Source organism: Chenopodium album, chromosome 8 (assembly GCF_948465745.1).
Source record: "Chenopodium album chromosome 8, dcCheAlbu1.1, whole genome shotgun sequence".
In the NCBI taxonomy this organism is placed as follows: domain Eukaryota; kingdom Viridiplantae; phylum Streptophyta; class Magnoliopsida; order Caryophyllales; family Amaranthaceae; genus Chenopodium; species Chenopodium album.
The window spans coordinates 58,014,894-58,040,393 of NC_137841.1; the positions used below are offsets into that span (position 1 = coordinate 58,014,894).

General features: G+C 34.3%; 1 protein-coding gene across 1 annotated transcript; it reads right to left on the minus strand.

The window, feature by feature from the left end:
• On the minus strand, positions 1-23,959 carry LOC145641896 (uncharacterized). Its single transcript, XM_081692921.1, has 18 exons — positions 23,585-23,959; positions 19,653-19,874; positions 16,677-16,772; positions 16,405-16,457; positions 13,746-13,842; positions 13,455-13,528; positions 11,518-11,638; positions 7,804-7,914; positions 6,969-7,045; positions 5,019-5,085; positions 4,595-4,660; positions 2,145-2,252; positions 1,914-2,044; positions 1,550-1,616; positions 1,309-1,376; positions 1,112-1,196; positions 913-983; positions 1-662 (listed from the first exon to the last, which is right to left on the minus strand). The coding sequence occupies exons 1-18, from the start codon at positions 23,732-23,734 to the stop codon at positions 290-292; spliced, it is 2,037 nt and encodes a 678-aa protein (XP_081549047.1). The 5' UTR covers positions 23,735-23,959; the 3' UTR covers positions 1-289.
• Between the last annotated feature and the right edge of the window lie 1,541 nt (positions 23,960-25,500).

The window sequence follows — 25,500 nt, forward strand, 5'->3', positions numbered from 1 at the left end:
TAGCACAAAACGATACTTCACGATGATTTGTACAAGGATGGGACAGTAAGATACAGAACAAAAAGATTATCAAATGCTAATACAATCAAGAGTTAAGACAGTGCCTAAGACTTTACAAGGGAGCAAGCACAGAGGTTACAAGTGACAGTAATTTCCCTTTCAGCTAAAAACAATGCTTGTTAGGGAGATGACATGGTCAGTAAAAAAAGTAGCAGAAAAATTGCACAGCCGGTCTGGTTTATTGCACACATATAACATGATTTTTACAGAGTGGTAACTATCGATCTATCTACCTTTTTCCTGTCTCGCTATTTGTCAATTCTTTCTCAAGCTCATCAAATTCCCAGCCACCAATCTCTTCGGATGTGTAATCTATACCGACCTTCCCAAATTCAGACTCCAATTTCGCCAACTCTGCTTCATGGTCATCCACCTGCTCTTTTCCTGCTTTTGAAGGCTCAGTTTGCTTCTTCTCACTTTCCAAACCTTTTGCTGGTTCTATAGATGATTGAGAAATAATTTCCTGGGGTTTCTCACTAGTTGGAGTCTCTGGCTCCCTGCTTGGGGATTCCATCTGCAGAACTGGCCTTTCAATTGAGTCGAATTCCCTTCTCAACTTCTCAATGTCATCAAAAAGCTCCTTGACTTTTGAATCATCTTTCCTGAATGAAATAGAATAAAAAACTCCCACTTGAGAATATTGAAATATACACATTCATGATCAATACATACTTCCATAGTCTGAAAATTGTTAGATTTTCCAGATTCTTCAGGTGTAAGATTTTTTGATAACAATCCATATATATTTATGCTCAAGAAAGTCTGACAAGTTTTACCAAAAAAAAAATATATACCCTTGGCCGTGTGACAATTATTTACAACGCAGAATTAAGGAAAATAAGAAAATTTAACCTTGAAAATTTTCTTTCTTTGGAATACATGTGCTCTTTCATGTTGTCCACTACACTGAAGGTGGTCACTATCTGCAAATAGAGGGAAAAAGTCTCATCAGATAAAGTCTCCCATCTAGGAAAAATATTTATGTTCCTATAATCCCAACAATTCCCAAATTTCAAATAATTTAAAGTCAACACTGAGAAAATCATCAAACCTTGGCCTCATAATCCAGGTATTCCTCCTCCAAATTTCTTCTGGGATTTGAATCTTCATCATCACCATGTGATGTTACCTTAGACCTGTGTCAGAATTGCTACACAATCAGAATCCAATTCCCTTTGATCCTCATGGAGAAAATTGTAGGGATATACAAGCAAGAATGGGAGCTAAACAACTAGTGTTAAACATTACCCTCCACTTAAAGACTTGAGATTCTCCACATATTGGCTAATACGACCAATTGAAGGCTCCAGTTCTTTCTGCAGAAACACATGAAAAAAGGGGCTTCAAACTTAAGCAATACATGTGTAATACAATAAACACACTAATAATCGAAGACTGAGCTAAAATAATTTAGTATTTGCATAAGTTGAATGATACTTAATTCCTAGGCACCCGCATGTAAACATAACAAACTAAAGCGCAAAATTACCTTGTACCCAGAGAGAAGTTCAATGGCCAAGTCCACAAAAAAGTCCTCATGTTTCTCCAATTCATCACTTGCAAAAAAGTCAATAAGATATTATTAGTTAATAAACATGAAGAAAGGAACAATATCATAGTAAAAGAAGGGCTTAAGAGGGGAAATAAAAAAAACGTAAAAAGCCACAGAGATAAGGGTGCGCATGGGGGGTGCAGATGCTATGCATTAAACAAATGCTCACCAAAAAGAGGACTCGCAAAATAGTCAATTACAGTTTTATTATCTTAAGTAAAAGCATAATTTGTTGAAGGTTTGTGAAAGGCAAAACTTTTTTTAAGCCATGAATTAAGTTCAACAGAATTTACACACATACTTCGCCTGCTTTTCCTTGGACTCCACGAAAGTGCATTGTAGAGCCCAGGTATCTTCAAGAAAATTGATCCATGTCCTTAGTACATCAGCTTCTGCTTTACAAGATCCAACTGATCTAGTAAGCTCTTCTTCCTGAGAAGAATAACAATCAATATGATGTAATGCCTTTTCCTCACAAGATTGTTGAGCATTGGGGGGATTTAACAATAACAAAAATATATATAAATCAAACCTTTGTTTTTAGGTGTTCTAGAATCTGATTGTTAGCCTCATCAAATTGGTCTTTCTCTTCCCTGGAAATTTGAAGACGTTTTTGAGCAGCAACCAAGGAAACAGTCACCTGAACCACATTTTCACTTAAAGCTGACAGTAAATATAGCATATAAATACAAGAAACTAATATGAAATGGAAACATATACGGGCACTGAAAATATAGGAAGCAAGCACAAACAGTTTGTTTGGAAAGAGGGATTTAGAGGGGGGAAAGGATAGGGTGTATTTTACTTTATTTAGATACAATGTATGGGGGTAAGGAAAATGGAAGGAATTGCTTCCCTTCATAGTTTAAGAAAGAAATCTCTCCAAAACGTATTACATACAAAATATAGAAGGAAGATAGAAACACAGGCCTTAACAACGGGGAAAAGACACTATTATTCTTAGAGGTGTCAAAAGCACACCCGACCCGACCCGATCCGAAACCGACCCGAAAAATATCCAATTCAGATTTGGACTCGCGTAGGCATAATAATTTAGTATAACTCAACTTTAAAAATTTACCCGACCCGACCACATCAGACCCAATCTGATTATCCGAACTGACACCCCTAATTATTCTTACTAATTAGTACTCCCATCTCTACTCCACTAACACTCTCCCCACTCAATTCTCATTTCCCTCTCTTCTAACCTCTCCTTTATGTCTATATCAATACATATAATTCAAACTGCTACCCCAAAATAAAACTTGAAATGAAATTCAAGAATTGTCAGAGAAACTTTTTGAGGAGCGATAACCACCGAACAACTAAAAAGAGCTAGGTGGTCGAGGACGATTTTTAGTGAGAGAGGATGGTCTAGCGATAGAAAATGAGGGATTCAAAAGGTGAACATCAAAATAGTTGAATAAAGTGGAGGTGTTGGGGATCTGTCAGTGGATATTCTTCCGCCATTGATGAAGGATAGAGTGGTACACTTGTGAACTGGTAAGAGGGGGGGGGGGGTGGAGAAAGAAAAAAGTACCTCAAGGCTCAAGCATAGTTCCCTTCCCAATTTCCCATCATACTCCTAAGGAATTTTTCTCCTAACCTCCCCCTCCCCTTATCTTCACTTCCCCATTTTTAAAACGCCTATCCAAAGATGGTCAAAAACTTATTTATTTCTTTTACACCATATTCGAGATTACTAAACAATCAAACTGTAAAGCTTCTGTAGGAGTTATAATCATTTGGGTATAATCCAAAAACCAATCCAAGCTGAACTAATTTTAATAATTTGGACTCAATCTATATAAACCAGAAATAAATATCGGATTAGGATTAAGGATTCAGATCAAAGAAAAAAAAAGAATTAGACATATGAAGCTCAATTACTCATTCTTTCTTTGAACTCAAAGAAACCAAAGAGTGCTCATGTGACTTGTGTCACCAAAAGAAGTCCCAAGGGTTCCTCTAATTAAACAGATTTCAGCCCCTGTCCTCCATAGACATATTAAGCAAGCACATTTGTAAGAGCCTGGTCTCAATTAAATAGAAAAAGAGAATCTTGTCAAATAACAAAGAGACAGAATTAAACAAAATAAAGATTTTTTTTTTCCCTGAGAACTGATAATTCTGACAATTTTCTTTGCCAACACCTGATGAAGGAATAAGATAATGTTTTATGTCTGGAAATTTTAAGGTTTGGAAATCTGGAGGATGTTTAACAATGAAGGTGAAAATGATAAAATTTCAAATCTAATATACAAACTCGACATATCAGATCCAAGCTGAAAAGTTAAATACCCGAAACCATCACCCGTAAGCATTTATGAGTATAAAAGATTACTTGTACTAAATTTTAGCAACCCCCCCCCCCCCCCACCCCTCCCCTTCACCCCCACCCCCCAAATAGCAAATATAGACACACAAAATCATAAAAAGGTTGAATAGAACATTAAAAGTATCTGAACAAAAAATAAAGTGCAACCTTTACATCCATTTCGTTGCAACTATCCATAAATTTGTTGACAAATTATGATTGAAAATACAACTCTTGTCAAAGAACCTAAGCAGGTCTCTTTGATAAATGGGTTTAAAACCTCCTTAAGAAAGACGTGTTCATAATACAGAGTACTCATTTTGAACATATATCTTTATCATTTTTCTTTATCAGGTTTTAATTTTTATTTTTTTATAATAACCTTTTTCTTAAACTTGCTGATTTTGTTAAGCTTTCTGAAGTTTTGTAATTCTTAAATATGCACAAATGATAATTACAATAAAAAATAGTCCATGTAAACCTAGTAATTGTTGCTGTAATATTTTATTGTTATTATTTCAAAATATTAGTTGTCGTTGTAGTAGTAGCAACAGTCAAGCACTCCGGTCACTGAATTCTGTTTTTTCTACAAAACCTAAATCGAACAGATGTTTTGGATTAGAGAACCAAAAAGCTCACAAAAGACAAAAAAAAAAAGGAACCTTTTTCAATTCTGCTTCAAGCTCTAACTTTTTCTTCTCAAGTTCTGCAATTTCAGTTCCTAATTCCTGGACAGACAAGAAAATTTTAAGTGAGAGAAATTAGATAGAAGCAAGCAAAAAGTAGAATTCTTTTCCCGATGGTATAAAGTGTTATGATAACTGGAAAAAACCGCTAATCCTCAATTACAGGGTAAAGTGCCACTCAGAGATTCTAATTAATTCTCGTAGATAATATAAGCATAACATAAGGAACTTCACACAGGCAAATGCAAATCTGCATACAAAAGCCTCATACAGCTAATTAAGAAACAGCAAGATCATTAAAGTCCCCAAGCTCCAACCCCTATAGTGACGGTACCATGCAAAATGAAAAAACAGAAGATGATCAACAACCACTGCTTTGCAGGGCTATAGTAAAAAGTACCTTCTCCATCTCACTATTTTCACTTTCTTTAGACACACGAAATTTCAGAGCCTCCTCTTTCTGGGATCTGTCAACATTGGCAAACATATAAGGTCAGTAATCATTTGCTATGCTAACAAATAACCCTTACAACATGGTAAGTTCAATACTTGAGCATGCATAACCTAATAACAACAGGGGAAGAATTTCGACAAATTGGTAACACTTTTTCAGTAAGTGACACAGCAACAAACTAGAAATAAATGCATAAACAAAAACACACCGCACTTGGCTACTTGCATATAATGAACTATTGTGTATGTAATCTTCTGCATGACAATGCTGTCCTATGCCTTTTGTTGTGGAGTATCAAATTAGTGTACTTACCCGTCAACTCATCAAGAACTTTAATGAGAATAACTTCTATTCTATAGTAGCTTCAGGACCGTTGCAAAAATAATATTTTTGTATAATTTGCTGTTGTATGGTACTTAACTGTCGCATGATATATTGCCCTATTCATGTGCTTATTTTGACTGATTTGTTCTAATATAAACTACAAATGTTATTATGAAAATGTTCTTGGAATATTTAAAATGTACAAAGTATATTTTGACTGATTTCCCATAATATTGTTGAAATTAAAATCAATTCCCATAATACATTGATTTAAAAATAAATTCCCTACATAGTGTCCACGTAGGATCGTTTTTTTTTGCTTTTGGTTCAACTTAAAACCGCTAATGGTAATAGCGGTTTTAAAAAAGAGACCGCCTCTAACAATAACAGGTCTCTTTGCGTCCTTGGTTAATTCACAAGGCATAGTCTACAGGAAAATTATTTCAAAGAGACCGCCTTTCAATACGACAGGTCTCTTTGTGTCCTTGTAAATTCTTAGCCCACAACAAGAAAAGAGAGCGCTGGCAATTACACTTATAACTTCAAAGAGACCGCCTTTCAATAAAAACAGGTCTCTTTGACTTTATTTTACAAAAATTGCAAAACCGCTAATACCGTTAGCGGTTTTAAGTTGAACCGAAAACCAATCCTACGTGGACACTACTTTGGGAATTTGTTTTTAAAACGAAGCATAATGGGAATTAATTTCTATTTTAACAATATTAAGGGAAATCGTTCGACATTTAAACATAAAAATGTTCAAAGTTGTGTGTTGGCAATGTGCCAAGTCAAAATTGGATAAGGTATCATAGGTTCCAGAAACTTATCTCAAGGGTCTGTTGTCAAGTAAAAGAGAACAACAGAGTGCATATAACAAAGTAACACACAAAACGGCAGAAAGTGGTACAGAAACATGGAAAGTGCCCATGTCCTCTTATGATACTTTTCCATACTGGAAGGTTGAGATCAAGTCAGATATTTCCCATCCTAAGCAAAGGTTCAAGGCGTTCACGTTCATCCATAGGCCCAAGAGTTGCAGTTCTAAGAGGGTCCAAAGAACAGTAAGTTTATGTAAAACGGAACAAAGCCCTGTTCTGTTGCTAATAGTTAGCAAAATCAAATACCAAAGTAACAAAACAAGTCACCTAGGAAACAGAAAAGTACAAACCGATTGGTAAGGATAACTGGATAAACATATGAAAGCATTCACCCTTTTTTGGAAAGTGCAACAAAACCCTGATTAAGGCTTAGTTTTCCTCAGCATGTTAAATAGGTTTCAGACATTTTTTTCCAGCAAAAAGAAGATAAGTTTAGCAAAAATAAGTTGCACATTAAGCTGAAGAGGACCGAGCAATGAATAAACAAGTGGTGAATTCAGGACATTTATTTTATAAAAAAAAAAAATAAAAAAAAAAAGGAAGTATAATGTCTCAAAGTGAGACTGGATTACTGGAATATAAAATTTGCGCCAAAATTTGCGCCAAAAAAATAAAAATTTACCAAATAATCTACAAAGAATAAGAAAGAGTAAATTACGAAACATCGGGTACATACTAACATACCAATTCTTACCTGGTATCTAAAATTCGCTTCTCAGATTTTGTAGAAGAATTCGCCAGAGACTCAGATAAGACTTTGAGCTTATCAATCTGCTCTTCAACATGTATAAACAAAGCTACATCAGTTCAAAATGTCTAATCTCAACTCAAAAAGCTCACATGACATGCTCTAAAATCAAAAGGCCATACTTTTTTCACTTTTCACCCTCAATTGTTATATTGTGATCAGAGGTGAACATTTAGACTGCATCCCATCTTCAATGAGGATAGCTGTGCATCGAATATTATTGTTCATTTGCTATTTAAACTATATATTTTCATGCAATCTAGGTATTCAAGCTACCATGCAGTGTTCTATAAGGTTAAGTAATTAACAAAAGGCCAAATGGAATCCTTTTAGAAAAAAGAGATGGATTAAAAGAAAGGAATATATAAAGGGCATAAAGCTATGTACAGGGAAAAAGAGAGGAAGAAGGAAAGAGTTGGAGACAGAAAAGTTTCACAATTTGTACCAATGTTCAAAGCCAATCAAAATCCAACCAAAAAATTGCGTATTCCGGTCAAATCCAATAGTTCAGGCATTGAACAGAAAACATTTGTACAGTTTAATCACAGTTTCAAATCCAAATTATAAGGAGAGACCTCTAAATGAAATAGCAGTGCACAAACTGAAGTTGTGAGTCAAGACAAACTATTAACAAGTATTAACTAAAAAACTTTCTGATTCTCTGAAAATAACTTACAACAATGCCATAAAATAAGCAAGACAATAGTGTCAACAGAGAGCATCAAAAGACTGCAATGAATAGAAAATCACAAAAAACATTAACAGCAAAAAGATTACACACCTTTTGAGCATGAATTTCAGGGGTGTCTCCGTTGTGTAATGATTGCTTCCTAACCAACAAACCTTCCAGCGTAGAACAAAGGCGGATTTGTGCAAGTGCTTGTTTTAAGCCCTAAAATGAATCATTAGATGAAAATAATGAACAAATATCTTATTGGGACCATATCACATAGCTACAAAAGTAAACAACCTAACATTGCAACACATAAAGCAAAGACCGATAAGTAACTAGAATATGAGAGATCGTAAGCTGATAAAATCTAAACACATACATCTACATGAATATCTCTAACTCGTTTCCACCAAAGCAATGTAGGAAATTTCCATCTTCATTAGCATAAGAGCTAGGCTAATCCACATGCTACATGCTACATGCTACATGCCACATGCCACATGGCCTAACACCAACCCCCAGTACCCTCACAAGAGTCACAACCTTAATAAGCTTACACCAAAACAAGCAATATTAAGAAATAGGTAGTCTCACTCCCACCACTAGCAAAATATAACAAAAACATTGAGAGCAAGGGCTCTACTTGAGATCCAAATGATAATATACTTAGTACCATAAGTTTAGAATATTCCATAACTGTTCTTGAACCAAAACCACTCACCAAATTCACACAATTATAAGAAAAAAATAAGATAACCACACATATATTTTAAACTACAAAAACCTTGCCTAATGCTTAGATGAGTTAAAAAAAAGTTTACAAACAATCCAAGAATATCTACATGTTCAACTTTCAATTTATATCTTTTTGACAACAAACTTTCAAATTGTCATATTATCAATCACGAATTAATTTATTGTTTTGATTCTTTCAAGTCAAAATCACGTCAAGTACATGAGCGAGGATAAATAAATTCATGAAACCATTTACCTTATTAAGGTGATTGATAGTGGAGGTTGAGCATTTATGCTTTAAATTTAAAACGCATAGCAAGTGTTTCGAACAAGCAAAGAAAAATAGACCCTTTTTTTTGGCTAATTTATATTCTCTGGAATATAGAAGTCTACTCATCTCATTTTTTATTATATGCTTATTCAGCAATAATATATAAAAATTTCTAATAGATATGTAGCTATAATTACTAAATTAAAACACCCATCACCCCTATACAACCTTCTTGAAATTTAATGAACCAGTTAAGAGGCCTAGCATGGGTCCAACTAAATTTCACAATTAAAAAAAAAAAGTTATTTTGTGGGAAACTATCTTAAGAAGTATTTTACCTTTGTATTTTTTTTTTATCATTTTTTTTTTGGGTTCTACACAACGTAGACACGTAGATTAACAAAATTTTAAAAAAGGGTGTAATCAAAAGGTAGAGAGAATGAGTTAAAAAGTCGATGGGTGAAAAAAAAAGGTATATAAAATAAGAGAGCAAGAATGGAAAGGTGTAAATATTGTAAGGTTAAAGACGCAAGATAGTAAAGGGGCTTAGTTTTAAAAGGCGCAAGACGCACCAAGGCGCAAATGGTTCTTCTAGGCGCGAGGCGCAAGGCGAAGGCACGCGCTTTTTGTATGCAAGGCGCATGTATTTATATATTTATTTCAAATTATTTTTTACTTAGATTGTACTTAATACCAATTAAAAAGATTCATAATAAATTAAATAATGATATATGTAAAACTAAGGTAGTCTGAATTTGAAAAAATGTCCACCATTCTTCAATTTATAACTTAAATCTTAGTTATTTTCCTTGAGGCGCAAAGGCGCACCTTACCAAAGGCGCTTTGAGGTGCACGAGGCGCGCGCCTTCCGTAGGTGACCGAGCCTCGCCTAGCTAAAGAACATTTCCCAGAGCCTGGGAGTGAGGCGCACATGAGGCGCGCTTTTTAAAACCAAGTAAAGGGGGTGCCAAAAATGATTTCCATTGTTGAAACCATGTCCAAATCCAATCCAAAATTGAAAACAAAATCTAAAATGTCCACGCCGGATTATTCAATGCTGGTTTGCTTAAACAGAATTTATGGGAGTATTAATTATAAAAGATAAAACAGTTAAAATTACCACAGATGAAGTTAGGTTTTCTTTATCTTTTTCTATTTGGGTATTTGGGTATAAGAGAGTTGATACTTGGTACAATTTACTATGTATGTACCATTTGGGTTACTAATTGGTATGAATACAACGTGGATGGCAAAGGGGAAATAAAAATTCAGTTCATTTGGCACTTCTTTCACTTCAAATCCAAACAACTTGAATCCACATCCAAGATGAAAAGTGCATAAAATTCAAGTCCAATAAAAAAAAATTAATTAAAAATCCAAAATGCATGTTCCATGAAATTGTAATTCAACACATTAAAACATGGTACATATACACTAAGCAACTTTATTGACTCTATTACTGTTAGATGACTAGAATCAAATATGTCTGATAAACTTCACACTCATTTCTGCCAGAGTGCCAGCAATATGCCATCCATGAGCTCCAAAAGAAGCCCACTAACACATTGTAACTCTAACTTTCAACTCTCAAGGGTTGCCTCATCAGCAGTTGTCACCGCATAAAGATAAAACTAGGGCAAAAGATATTTTACTAGGTAAATACCTAGTAAAGGATCAAATTTTAATTCAGACCTACACATGAACTTTGTTAGATTTTATCATTCCAACTCAAGCCAAAGCTGCCAAGATATATTTCCAACACACTTTAAATCAGAAAATATCTACAACATGATCCTTCACAATCAAATCCAATTTTCCAACCTTGCTACTAATATTCTGTACCTACATATGGACATCATGATGTTTGGCGATCCCTGATGCTAGAATGATATATCCTTTCATACAAGACAGCATTTACGAATAGATTTGCACTTGTATAATGGTGTAAATAAATACATGAAATAGCCATGATTATGCCAAATATCACTTTTCCCTATTGTATAATATCAAGACTTTACAGATGAGAATACTTCCACTCGCCCTACACTTACAAAGTCATCCCCCAGTCCCCCCCCCCCCCCCCCCCCCCCCGCCCCACAACAACAACAACGTCTTAGGCCCAAAATGATTTGGGGTCGACTAATATGAATCATCATAAGGAACCGTCCGATATAGAAAAAGGGACATAACAAGATAATAAGTTGAAGGAGTATAAAAAAGGTGTGTAAAGTGAGAAAAAGAAAGAACATCCAAGTAAAAAATTAAAAGAGTTTTACAAGAGAGCTAAGAATAAAACTCAAGAAAGTTGTAACAGAGTGGTAAAACGTGCGAGTAAAAAACACAAGGATCGAGAAGACTTTAACAAAAGAAATCAATACAAACACGAATTGGATAAATTAGTGAAAGATACATGGAAACAAATCATGACAAAAACAATAAAACAGAGAGACAAAAGAACCTTAATCGTGACAAAAACAAATCAAAGGCAAAAGAAAAGCACAAGTGACGATGTATCCACACGATTACAGCATCAAAGCTTTTCAATTCCCTCACACTAAATCGTACAAAATTAGTGAAAGATAAAGTTTGACAACATATGGAACAGCTACCAATTCTAATAATGGCATAGTATCATGGCAACTAAAATCATTTTTTTTTTTTTTTTGACCCAAGGCAACTAAAATCATTTAACTAAATGCTTATATCACAAAAGATTGAGAGGTGAAAGGAACAAGAAGGAGAAAAAATAAGATTAGAAATCAAGTACCATGTCAGATCATCAGTTTGCAATTGAAAGAGACTTGACAATGGAATACCTCTATCGTAGCAGTAGCAGAATCAGTTACAGGTGGCTGGATAGGACCTTGACCTGAAAGCTCTGGCGAGTTTTTCATCTCATCAAGTTTTTTTCTGAGATTTGAAACTTGATTTTCTACTCTGCATTCATATATATTAAAGTAAAAATCAATCAGCATAGCTTTTTTATATATTAAGAAAATATATATAAAAGGATACACTGAAGAAAACTTTGAAATATATCATGTAATCTTTCCCCAAATAAAAGTATTCTATTTCCAGAGTAATTCAATAGTTTCATAACACAGCCAGTTCTTCTGAGAGCCCATGCATTCATGCACCATTCTACATTGCTACCACTTAAATTTTTCAAAAGGAAGAAAGACTGTATTAAAATAATCCAAATGACAGTCGACTTCTAAATATCAGGAATCTTGAGAATGAAAGTAGTAGGTATAAAATAGAGGATGCCAACAGCCTACTCTTTAAAGAAGGTTGTACGGATGTCATAACAATTTGAAACAGCATTAATTTTTCGACCATATAAACTCTAAATAATTAGGAAACAAACCAACAAATATTATCTCCCTAACCTCACACCCCTAAAGGTATTAGTCAAAGTTCAACAGCCGCCACCTCCCTCTGTGCTCTGTCTATCACTTCACCACCTAACTATCTCCTTTAGAAGCAAGAAGGTAACCAACTTTTTCCCTCTACTTCTTCCTTCTTCCTATCTCCCCTCTGCAGACAACTACAACCTCCTTTTTCCATTATAACCAACTAATCACTCATGCCACTCAAAACTGAACCTCTAATGATAATCTCTACCACAAGCAAGAAAAAGGTCTGGTGCAAGGCTAAATGATCAAAGAAAAAAATTGCGACTCTAGCACCAATCTTTCCATCTGCATTTTTCATCTCTTTGGTAGAGAGGGCAATAGTATATTTTAATTGGGGAGTGTCGCAGATTGCATATTTTTAGGTGGGGAAAGCTGAAACTGGTAGATTTGAAGGGGTATACAGAACTCCACAGATTCATAGAAGAAGTTAGGGCAGAAGAGACTAAGAGAAAGGTTAGAATGAGGTGGTGGGTAGGTGGAGATCATGCCGGTTGGGGTAGCGACAAGCCGACAATGATGCCATGAGGGACAGCAATGAAACAAGTTGGTTTTTGGGAAGACTCGAAGAGATGGTTAAAGGCTTGGACCAAAACTTACTTGTATTTTGTTTTTATTTTTCCCTTTTATTCAATTTACTGAATCCATTAGATCTATAATCCAATATCAACCCCAAGGGAAGATGTATGTTAAGCAGATCCACCTCTGGCATTTCTTTGGTTTTCCTTTTCTACCTAGCAGCACTGACTCACTGAGGATTCAGGTGATTCCAACCCCATATCAAACAATTACTATCCCACCAACCAAATTCTCCCCCTTAGAGTTGTAGAAGCACATGCGCCAAGCACAATAACTTTTGTCACCCTTCGCATTTGTTCCACGGACAATACCCAAACAGCCACCTTGGGGGGAGGACGGAAGAAAAGTGTAACTCCTTAGATCACAGTTAGCAATAAGAAGATTATCAAGAATTACATTAGGAATCAAAAACTAACTAGTTTCCAGCATGCTACATTAGCAGTTTCCAGGTAGTATATCTTAATGGGTATCTAGCCCATTATTATTCAGTATAACTTTCTGACAGTTAGACGAATAAGCTTAAAAAAAAAAAAAAAAGGGGCAGCCCGGTGCACATTGGTGTCCTCGCTAGGCGAGGGTCCGGGGAAGGGTCCCACACAAGGTTGTATAGGGGGCAAACCTTCCCTTGTCAATTTTGACAAGAGATAAATGCCATATTGCCATCTATCCAGAGAACTACCTATTTACTACTATAAGAATCAAAATAATAAATGAGCCAGTCTAATGCAATGTTAAATGAAAAGCCTGAGTTTATCAACTACCTCAGCAGTTCTGCATTTATTTTCAGCCCTGAAATTGCACCTTGAGCAAACTGTAGCAACTCCTCACGTTTTACCTGCAAAGCAGAAAAATAATGAAAGTAAAACATACATACATTTCCCTGGCATCAGACCCAGGAAGTAAAATATGTAGAAAATCAATATTCTACCATCAGGTCAGCCACTAAAGAGAGCAAGGCTTGTCACTGGTAAAAATTTGTTGTAACACATTAATCAATATATCTAAATCAATCACTGAAAAGAAAAAAGATTACCATCAATCAGCATTCTTACCAATACTTCATCTTCATAGCTTGAGAAAACTTGTGCCAGATCCTGAATACTACTTACTAAAGCATGATGGACTTCTTTTCCACCAGTGAGACAGAGCCTGCATTCATTTGCTTTTTATTCAAATCATCTCCGACAACAAGCAAGCAAATTTCATGATCAAAATGCTAGAGCATAAAAATTAAGTTAAACACCAAAATTATATACAAGACAGAGAGATACATGAAAAGCTGGTGATAGAATCATGAGTTCAGCTGATCAAACATGTCTCTGCATAAGTACTACCTACATGAGAATAATGAATTGTGTCCATAGGGATATTCTTGCAAATATAAGGACAAAGGAAACAATATTGGTTTCTATGTTTTCTATAACTGTCATTAAGAAGGAGAAGAGGCTAAATGAGTTCCACTTGCAGTCTCATGCAAAAGGAAACCCACAAGCACTTTTGTGAGGGCAGGGGTGGAAGAGGTAGTTATAAGCAACTATATATTCACAAGCAGAACGCTTCACTGGTAATATTTACAAACATGAAATTGACAAATAACTAACCAATCAATTCCAAACCAGATGGAAGCACAATCATTTAAAGCCCTGTGGATAAATTTTCATTGTTTCTGTGATGATGGAAGCTAAAACTTAAGCACTAATATGAGAATTGAGAACACTTCAATTTCTGATGTGCAGCAAGGGCATCCCTATTACCATCTCAAACATCTACCACCTTCATTAAAGCATCCTGAATGTATAGAGCTCATCACTGCCAAGGGTATAAGATGAGACTAATGATACTGGCATTGTGATCTAGCTCAAATCTGGGTAACATCAAGATCCCTGTGGACAGTAACTTCTCACTTTTCATATGATCACCAAGTTTTCAAAAATTTGACTGCATAGTAGCACGCATAAGTCTTAAGCAATGTAGACCTAGAATCAAAAAATTTCCTCCATATTACAAAGACTCTTAATTCCTCTATTACCCAAAAGTAGACCCTACTCAGTACTCACTATAACATAGGTGTGGAAACTTGACTTTTTTTTTTTTTTTTACCAAGAACATGGAAAATATTTATTACATAGCCAAGTCAAACACTCACACACACACACACAAGTCTGACACAGCCAATTGAATCTGAGTAACATAGATAGCCTTTGGTTGACACACTAGAACAAAATTTGATCCACTGCTAAAGTTGAAAGCATGTAACATTCAGCCGCCTATGAGTAATAGCATCCTCATACTCTCATAGTGATCCTTAATTATTTCAAAATCTTAGAAATTTTCTTCAAAGAATGTCACAGATTTTTTCCCGGCAATTCTGTCCTATTCTTATAAATGTAATGCCTAATGGAAGTAATCAAATATAGGCTATCATGATTCAAAGTAGTAAGAACCAAAACATACTTAATCATTCACAAACAGTTCCATTCAGACACTTATTAAATACTGCATAATTTTATATCAATGACAAAATCATAGCTTTGTTACCAGAAGGATGGGGTTGTCTGCATGAACAAAAATTTATCACTTGTGGAACCCAAAAAGATTCTCTTTCTCCAATCATTTCTATCTAGTGTTATATGCAACTGCAATTCTACAATCCCCCTTTCTTCATGTCATATTTAACTCCCTCAATCTAACCCATCTTCACTTGACTCCTTTTGAAATCTCAATTACCCTAATATCTTCATTTCTTTGTAAACTTCATCCTAGATACTTGAAATATTCACAAGTAGGCTATATTCCATGAACACAGGTACGAGTATCCAACACAAGTGCGGATCTGAGTTAAACATGGTAATTCTGAAATTTATGGATATAGGGATTAGAGACACAATCCTAAATTTGAATACATTCAAAAGAATACAGAAATTATATATTACTCGTGATATTGTAAATTTAAATCTAATCTACTCTTTCTGTCACGGGCAGCACAAGCTCTGCACATTGCGAGTTGGTTGAGGTGGCCAAAGTCAAGCGCTTTTTGTCACCTTCTGTAATGCGCTCAGCACTCCGCCTGACAAGGTCAAGGCGTATTAACCTGCACCTCAATTCACCTGGCACCTAAGGGCTTTTTAAAACTAAATTTATATGCACTTGTAATTAAAGAATAGTACTTCGTACTTGACTTTGGCTTTTCAGTTCTAGATATAGAGCAGATACAAAGCTGGTAAATGTCCGATTGTAATGCAGTATAGTACAGCACATTACACTCACCACACAGTAACTCATAATACAAACTAAAAACAGCTTAATATAGCTTAGACTCTGTTCTCTTCACCTAAAAAAATCAATTTCAATCAATACAAAATAATTTCATTTGCTTCTTATCCAATAAAGATCTATTTTTAAGATTTAAAAATTCATAGAGCACGTCAATAGTGAGTGAGTAACAATTAAAATACATTGGCAAAAATAAGTCCAACTATGTAAACATCTATATAAATAAATATGGAGCAAGTAAAATAATGTCAAAGTTCAGTTAAAATCAAGTGAAGAGAACAGGCTTTAGTCATGAATTCCTGACTGCTCTGTCTTAATCCTAATATTTTCCACAGAAAATGATGTCTATCCAAATCAATAATACACAGTTTAAATCTAGGAAGAATCTGGGTTGACTTAACTCAAAAGATTTTTAAATTTTCCAGATTAACAACTCACCCAAACATCTCCAAAAGTAAGGAGACCTCTTCCTCACTTGGTGCCTCAAGGATCTGGATCATAAAAAAGGTTGAGCTGTTAACATCTTTCATCAAGAAAAGCAAAGTTCAATAATCTACTGACTTTTGTTCTAAAAGACAACATAAATCCAAGTTTAAAGGAGCTTTTTAGTTCAAGGAGTTAAAAATTAATTATATAAACACACCTAGTCTGAGTTGAATAAGAGACAAGAGGCATATAACAGTTATACAGCAAATTTACTGAGTGCATACCATTGACAGAGTTATGCCCTCAAGAGCCTGACTGTGAAGAAAAACATCCCGGAAGTTCATAGGTTCATACTGATCATCAGAATCATAAAACAGAACCTGCCCATTTATAGGAAGCAAGACAGTCAGAATTGATGCTCAAAATGAATACACAATAATACTATCACAACTCAACATAAATATAATGGATTGAAATATACAAATACCAGTAAAAACACAAGTTCAAGGGTATAAAGCAGAAAATTCACAAATTCTAGAAACTTGAAAGGATGTATGTTCTGAAAAGTTAACCATCTGAAATACAAGGTCAAGCCTTTATGAACAATTACACCGCATTACACACAAAGAGAACGAGGTTAACAGCATTACACTGATGCAAGACTTGATAAACAAGGTGAGTAAACCAAGGTTAACATTGCAAGTATTAGTTTAGCATACAAGAAAGTGACTAGACTTACAGTTTAAGAGAAAATAATGATACACAATGTGACTTTGATTTTTTATCTACCAAAGCAACAACATATAATGTACTTATCATGAAGAAACAATTCGAGAAATCAAAGATGACCATTATATTATACTTTAAAGATAAGAATATATTCATCAATATAAGAGATGGAAGAACCAAGCTTCAACTGGACCAAGCACAGGACTAAATAGAGGTTTAATATAAAAAATAAATAAAGAGATAAAAATAGAATTAAATAAATTAAATAAAAAAGGGCTATTCTACAAAGGAACCGGAGTTAGAAGGGAAAGAAAGAAGCATGCCCTCAAAATTTGCAAGCCTATATATAAAAACCCCACATTCTCGTAATTAGCATTAATTTAGTTGGGAATAAGGAGTATAAGGGAAACAAACCTATGTAAAAAAATAAATAAATAAATAAATAAAAAATAAAAATAATAATAATAATAATAATAATAATAATAATAATAATAATAATAATAATAATAATAATAATAATAATAATAATAATAATAATAATAATTATAATAATAATAAATAATTATAAATAAAATATAAAATAAAAAATTCCAAAATTATATTAAAAAAAATAATAAAAAAAACACATTGCTCCTTTGAATTCTCACTACCTCCATCACTCACCGCTTTACCAATTTTACCATTTAGAGATGTTTTAAAATATAACCTATTTCTTTTTTGGGCTAGGAAAACATCTCAATTCTCAAGTCACCTACTTTTATTCACATTTCAATATTAAAATATAAACTACCTTTCATCACATCTACTATTTCCATCTCACAATTAAAACAGTACCCACAATCTTTAATCATATACTTCCTCTGTTCTTTTTTTAATCGCAACGTTTGGAATTTGACACCTTTCACCTTCTACTGTGATTTATAAGTTGGGAAAATATATATTCATGAGGAATCATGTTAGATACATCTCAATCTATACTTTCTATTTTCTAAATATCAACTTTTTATAATTCTCACTAAAAGATATTAAAGATACTAAATGTGCAATGACAAGCATGAAACCCTCAATGTTACAATTATAAAAGAATAGATGAAATATACTTTTTCTCAATATATTCTTGTTAAATATTTAGCCAAGACTCCAAGAGTGCCATCTAAAGCCCTTGTCTCTTAGTGTTTGTATCATGTACAACATAGGCTAATTTATAAGTCTTGAATTTTCACTTTGTTCTACTCGAGTAGACAGGTGAGATAGGTTAAAAAGGGGAAGTAAACATTGAGGGTTGTTTGTACTTGTATAATAATTTGAGGGGCTAGAAAAGGAGCGTAATGAATGTAGCTTACATAATACTAGAGGACTTCTGTTAGAATGGGATCATGTAAAGTTCAAATATCAAGTGTAATATTATTAGAATTTTTTGAAATTAACTACAGTCTGTAGAGTTCTACAATAACTACCTTTTACATACTCTTTCTCGTTTTTCGTCATATTTAAGGCAGCACGGCCTAAGAAAGCATGATCAATTCCAACCATTAAATGAACACCATTTTTCCAAACAAGGGTGAGCAGGAAAAGTGCTAGAGTCTAATCAGAAAATGTAAGGATAGAAAAATGGTGATGGCATGGCTCCAATGGTCAACTATTCACATGGTGATAAATTCAGGGACAATTTAGGGTTTTAAAAGATTAAAATATAGATAGTAATTAACAAGAACAAGTCAGAGAGAGTTATATCATAGAAAAAAGAAATCTTACCAAACAAGTTTCATTCCAAATCTATACCAAAAGTACTTTTTGACAAAATTTCCAAAATTTGCACACATCTTAAAGCAATGTGAATGTAACTATATATACATGTGGCAATCATGAAGAAGTGAGGGACTGCCTCACAGTCACACCTACACTCCTCATACCTCACAACTGTGCTACAAAAGACTATAGTTAGAAAAGAAATATATATATATATATATATATATATATATATATATATATATATATATATATATATGTGTGTGTGTGTGTGTGTGTGTGTGTGTGTGTGTGCTAGCACAGATTTTGTAATGGAGCAAGTCAACAAGGCCAATGAACCCAAGGAACCAAGTCAGCCACCCATTTTGGTGTATAGCAGGCGCGCAAAACAGAGCAACACAAAGGCAGCAAGGGTCAATTGTGAGAAGCAACAATGAGCAACAGGACAAGGTTAATTAAAGAGAAGTGAGGGAAAGTTAGAAGCTGCCTTTAATCATCAATGTTGTGGGTTTCCATTTTAGTTAATCATTGTCACATGTATTATCTAACTCTTGAGTATAAGTAGTGTAGTTTAGCTGTTGGTAGGATTTATCCAGAAATTAGAGAAAACACATGAGAGACTTGTAGCCTCAAGCTACTGTGAGATTCATAACCTCAAGTTATGCCTATCCTTTTGTAATTCAACCATCAGTAAATCAAATACTCAAGCTTTCAGCCGTTAATTTCCTTAATCACAATTAAATTACAATTCCAGCAAGTTAATCTATTACAGATTTACTTACCAAAGATGGTTTCCTCGCATTATCATTGGTTTCATCATATTCAAGATGCTGCTCAAGAGTCATTACAGTATCTTCAGTCGAATCTCCCGATAGCTTCTCAATTTCTTTTAAAAGATTCAACCATCTCCTCAACAGCTGAACTCTTTCTGGCCCTTTGCAGCTGACAGAGGCCTCCTCCAATCTCTTGACAGCAAGCTTAAAGCTTTTATGGTTCCGAGTTCCCTGAAATTGAGTTTTATTAGAAGATTTAGAAAGCCTTCAAAGCAAAAGATTCAGAAACTTAAAACAGGTAAATTATACTTAAGACAATAGCATATGCTACACAAATAACCATTTGTTATCACAGAAACACCAAGTAAACTCCAACCACCCAATAGGATCCCACTTCAATGAAACAAAGAACTTACACAATGACATCTTCATTGTTTTGAGGTACACAAACCAAATTTCAGATACACATAGGAGTACATATTGAGTTTATAAAATGTTAAACCTTTTATTTATCAGATAGAGCAAATCATTAATCAAATTATCAGCCTTTACATCAGTGGTGTGGGTTATAAGTATTAAAATCTATGCACCTCTAAGTTTAATAGAAAACAAAGTATTCTTGTCTAATTTCACAGAAAGAGTATCTTTTTAAACAAAAAAAATGGAACATTTGTCTGCAAAGCTCCATTTTTGTGTGCTCCCACCAGTTGATTAAAGACCAATTGCATTACAGATAGAGTTCTCTGGCAAACAATCCTCGCATTACGGACCTGAATTTGATGGGCAATGCACCAATGTTCACAATGAAGAGATATATCATACTCTCTAAGATTAATTGTCAAATACTAGATGAGGCACTTTTTGAAACAATGACATATTTTATTAAAAAAATTAGTACTTTAAAAGCAATAAAAGTTTGACTAGCACAACCTCATCTAAATATCTTCCCATATTTCTTCATCTATGGGACCCACATTTCAATTTTCTCACAAAAACTTTTGTTCTGTGAAGAATTTTTTGTATTTGAGATTGTTTTTACAAAAACCTAACTCTAAAATTCACACTTTAAAAGGTTTAGCTACAATGAGCACTCAAAATTGAGTGAGCTTACATCTAACATGTACTTTTCTTTAATTTTTAAATTAATGATTGATGTGCAATTGAAAATCTAGGGTTTTACTTAAGTTAACTTTATACCCATTTTTATTTTAAAAATTAGGGTTTCAATTTGGGTGTTTTTAGTTCATTAAAAGGTTTGCAGATTATGGTTACTGGATAGAAATAACTAGTTTATAATTGATGATTGAGAAGAGTATTGAATAAGGGAGACGTTTGAATTTTCAATGAATGAAAACTCTAATGTTCATATTTTATATTTTTGTTGTGAGGCAATCATTATATTTGATTTCTAATATTATTGTGCTGAGCATTGTGAGAAAAAAAGAACATATTGATGATAATTATGAGTGGGAAATGAGTGTTGAAGATACTGAAAATTTAAGAAAAGAAGAAAATTGAAGTGAGGAAGGAATTGAACGCGGATATTAAGAAAATGGAATAAGGATGATGAAGACAATATATAGGGGCATATATGACATTTCAACTGGTATAAAATAGATGGAGGTGAAAAAGTGGAACCCTTAGAAGGAAAAAAGTGCTACAAATCAATATTTAGGGGGTAGAAAATTTTGGTTTGCATTATGTGTTAGTAGCGCTGAATAAGAAGATAGTTAATTAGAAGGAGAGCTATATATATTTAGCTAATTAGAGACGATGAATATTGTGAATTATAGAGAGAGAGCCTTGGAAGAGAATCCACCTCTGAAAAGTGAAATTATCCTTTACTTGTGATTTTAACTTATATCAGCTAAATGCCTCCTCCTTGCTAAATTCTTTCATTTAATTACTTAAATCAATCCATAGCTATGCAAATTCATATAAAAATGTTACACAAACCACAATTAGGTAATGTTACCGAAACTTTTGTTTTTTTAAAAGTAGTTTATATCAGTCAATCAATCAATCAAAGCTTTAATCCAATAAGTGGGGATTAAGACCAATGACAATCAGTGTAAAATTTTGTCACATCCCATGACATGAGCCAAAATGATATTTTAAAAGTAGTTTAATTAAAACAAAATATAAACAAAAGTTTAATATTGAAATACCACATGACTATGTTATTGATGTATTCATGTACCCGCTTTTATTTTCACACTTTTCAGATAAGACACCACATGAATACTAGTCAAGATTCATGGTCTAACTATAAGCTCTTCCATCGGAGTACGTAGTTTCCAACAAAAATTACTACTCCTTATTCATTATTTTGAGATGCGACTATAATTACGCAAGTTAGCTTAATGTGGTATTCAAGCAAGCACATGCACTCATTTACACACCAAAATAGATTAAATTTTTAAAAGCAAAATGCGTAAAATCCAAAAGCAAGTTTGAAAAATATGATTAGTTCCTAAACTTAAATCTCACTTGTGATCAACATTAAAATCCAAAAGCAATCAACATTAAATATTTCACCACCTTTAGAGGAGTAAGGGCCTGTTTTGTTCACATAATTTTCTCTTATTTCAGGTCTAATAAATTCAATTAAGTTCACAGGAAAAATAAGATAAGGGTTACCCAAGTTTAATTTACAACTTAAATAAGTTCTAATAAGTTCAGATAATAAGTTCGGTTAAGTTCAAATAAATTTAAGTAAGTTTGAATAAGTTCATATAAGTGAAAAAAAGGTGAATATAACACATCCTAAGAGTGCATTAGGTTTCTCATCAATAAACATCCTTGGATTCATGTAGAGTTAAGAAAATGCCTTCGCTTTTCTAGTCCACCAAAAAAATGAGTGAATGTCATTGTGAGCCCCAGAAGACTTGCATTAAAATAACGTTGTTTATAAACTTTCTGTTATTCTCTATCCTAGTTCATTTTGATGTTGTTGTCTACTTAACTCCATTAGTAGCTAATGTGCTGTTAATTATTTTAAAAGATTAAAACTTATAAAATAAACAAATAAATAATAAAAACTTAATCAAGAACAGGCCCTTACTTTAGTATGCGCCATTGTTGGAGCTTGTTGTATAGATTTACAATAAACATATTTTCACCAATTTCCACCCTAAGAGCCTAAAAATGCCTATTTTAAAACCGATACCAATAGCAATTTGCTTATATTCGATTATTGAAACAAAAATGGTTAACAAAAGGGTTTCTCCTCCATCAATTTTCAGCATATTCCACATTCTTAATCCAACGAAAGTTGGCTTCAAACAATTACATTCACTTGGACTCAAATAGGCTTGATTTCCAACAATACAATCAACGTCATGAATCACCATTAACAAAACATAACCCCAATGGCTTCACAAAAACAACAACAAAAATGTTTACCAATTCAGCACTAGGGACACTAACCCGAACTCAGGTAGAACGAGAAGGTGCTACGGTATTGTGGTATCTTTTAGACTCATACAATTATAATGTTAGTATGTGCAAAATTTACCAAAAATTGATGATACACATTACGTGCAACAAATATTTTCTTTCCTAATCACATGCATTTATCTCTTTCTCTCTCCATTTAATACTCACAAACAAATTTTGTCTAGGAGCCCGTCTCAAGGCCTTTGTTGCACATAGTATGAAACGGAGGTAGTACAACTTTACAAGTATATTTAACAGCAGTGCTTCGGATAATTCCGGTCCCATATGCCTTAAACAAACATTCAGTATCGAAACACACATATTCAATAACCTAAGAAGTGAAATTTCCAAATGCTGCACTAATTAAAAATAACATACAATAATCACCAACACATTATCATTTAAATAGCTAAGAAACTCCAATAAAATGCAATTGGCAGAAAAAAAAAAAAAAAAAAAAAAAAAAAAAAAAAAAAAAAAAAAAAAAAAGAGGGAAAACTAACAATACGATCTTGGAGGAGCTTGGCGCCTTCAGCAACAGCTTGACCAGCATGCTGAACGACAGAATCGGCGTAATTTTTGACGGTGCGAGTGATATTGTTCTTGTTTCCAACCTCCACTGCCCTGCTCACCGCCGTCCTCAGCCACGACATTTTTCTTCACCAAAATGATCCGAATTTCTTGCAGAAATCGTTAATGGCGGTTACCAAAGAAATCGAATAGAAATTTTACGAACAAATTGGGGGATTTTGTAGCTTTGATTTGTAAATTCGATGATTAATCAGGGATTTTGAATTGTTGTTTGAAGGTCAAAATGGTGGTTTTGGTTGAGAAAGAGGAGAAATTGGGGGAATTTTTGGAGAAATGAGACAATTTCAGCGTTTTCCTTCAATTGACAAATGCGAATCCCCGACCCGTTTGAATGCGGGTTTTTGACTTGGTTTTACTCTTTGGCGCTCCTATTTTGGACCCAAATTGTTTTTGGTGGCAAATTTATCTTTTTTTTTTTAAATCAAATAAATATTGTGCTTTGTAGCTTACTCACTTCCAACGTTATTTTTTAGGAAAAATACACTTTAATAATCTCAACTATGGGCGATTTACCTACAATAGTCCCAACTATCGTTTATTCTACAATAATCCCAACTATTAGGTGAGTTTTCCTCCAGTAGTCCCAAACCGGTCAACAAAAGTCAATAACCTGTTATTGTAGGTTGTTTGACACGTGTCAGCGTGTGAGTGGTTCCAAAATAAAAAATTAAAAAAAAAACAAAAAAGAAATTCTGGCAGCCACCTTGCCAGCCATAACCACCACCTCCACCTCCTGCCACAACCCTAAAACACCACTTTCACCGGCCACCCAAGTCGGAAACGACTCCCACGACTAGCCGCACCCCCGAAATCGGCCAAAACACCTAACCCTTGCCCGAGAAACCACCAGCAGCCCCAAATCGCACCAAAATAACCGACATAAATGCTTGAAAAAGTCCCCCAAATTCGTCTGAAATCGAAGAAGGTGGTGTTTGGGGCTTGAGGCGAGAGGTGGAGGTGGCGTTTGGGGTGGAGAAGGTGGCTATTAAGGTCAATTTTGGAGGCGGAGGATAGCGCGGTGGTTTTGATTAGAGGTGGTGGATTTGGTTGCGATTGCCGATGTGGGTTTGTGAGGCTGTAGTTGCGGCAAGCTGGTGCCGATCTGGCAGCGAGTAGGTGGTGAGGAGGGGTCGTGGTTGCGTAGGCGTTGCTGGCCGTGAGGGAGGATCGGAGTAGTTGGCGTCGCTAGCCGTGCGGGAGGAGCAATTGGGGTTGGGGTGGATCGTGGTTGGTGCTGTTGGGGATTGGTGTAACACCCCAATAATTCTCTCTTTAAACCTGTGAGGACCCTGAACAATATTCAAGAGAATTACTGGCGTGCTACCGCCACGTGTTCAAACGTTAAGGCTTTATCAGAAAATAGCAGCGGAAAAACTAAATAAGTTTCAAAACCAACTAATGAAACCAAATTAAGTCATACAACTTGGAACCATTAAGGCCCTTATTCAAAACCCAATAAAAGTAGTAAGTGATTAAATTCAGTGTTCAAATAATTTCAAACCCAAAAGAAATAGTGTCGAATAAAATCGAATTAAAATAAATTCAAACTTGCAAAAGAAATAAAATGCAAACAACCAACTCTCTACTCAAGATCCCACAACCCTGATGAATGATGCATGTGTAAGAACCTGTGGTAATTCTGCTCCCCAATATTACAAGTGTAGAAATTGGATCGTCACAGGGTCATTGAAAGGCGAAGGCCATGACCAAAGAAAGACACACACAAAAGCACGAAATCAGCAAAGCTGAGTACATACAAGCTGCAAAATAAATTAAGAAATCCATAACATGCTACTAATAATCAATCATCATGCACCATTAAATTATA

Bases quoted from the DNA above. Each gene is read 5' to 3' on its own strand.
- LOC145641896 (XM_081692921.1), bottom strand. From the start codon at position 23,734: ATGTCGTGGCTGAGGACGGCGGTGAGCAGGGCAGTGGAGGTTGGAAAC. The intron at 7,046-7,803 runs GTGTGTAATCTT...GTTGAAGAGCAG, and splicing joins CTGAAATTCATGCTCAAAAG to ATTGATAAGCTCAAAGTCTT. The intron at 1,617-1,913 runs GTATGTGTGTAA...CTTTTTTGCAAG, and splicing joins TCCAAGGAAAAGCAGGCGAA to TGATGAATTGGAGAAACATG.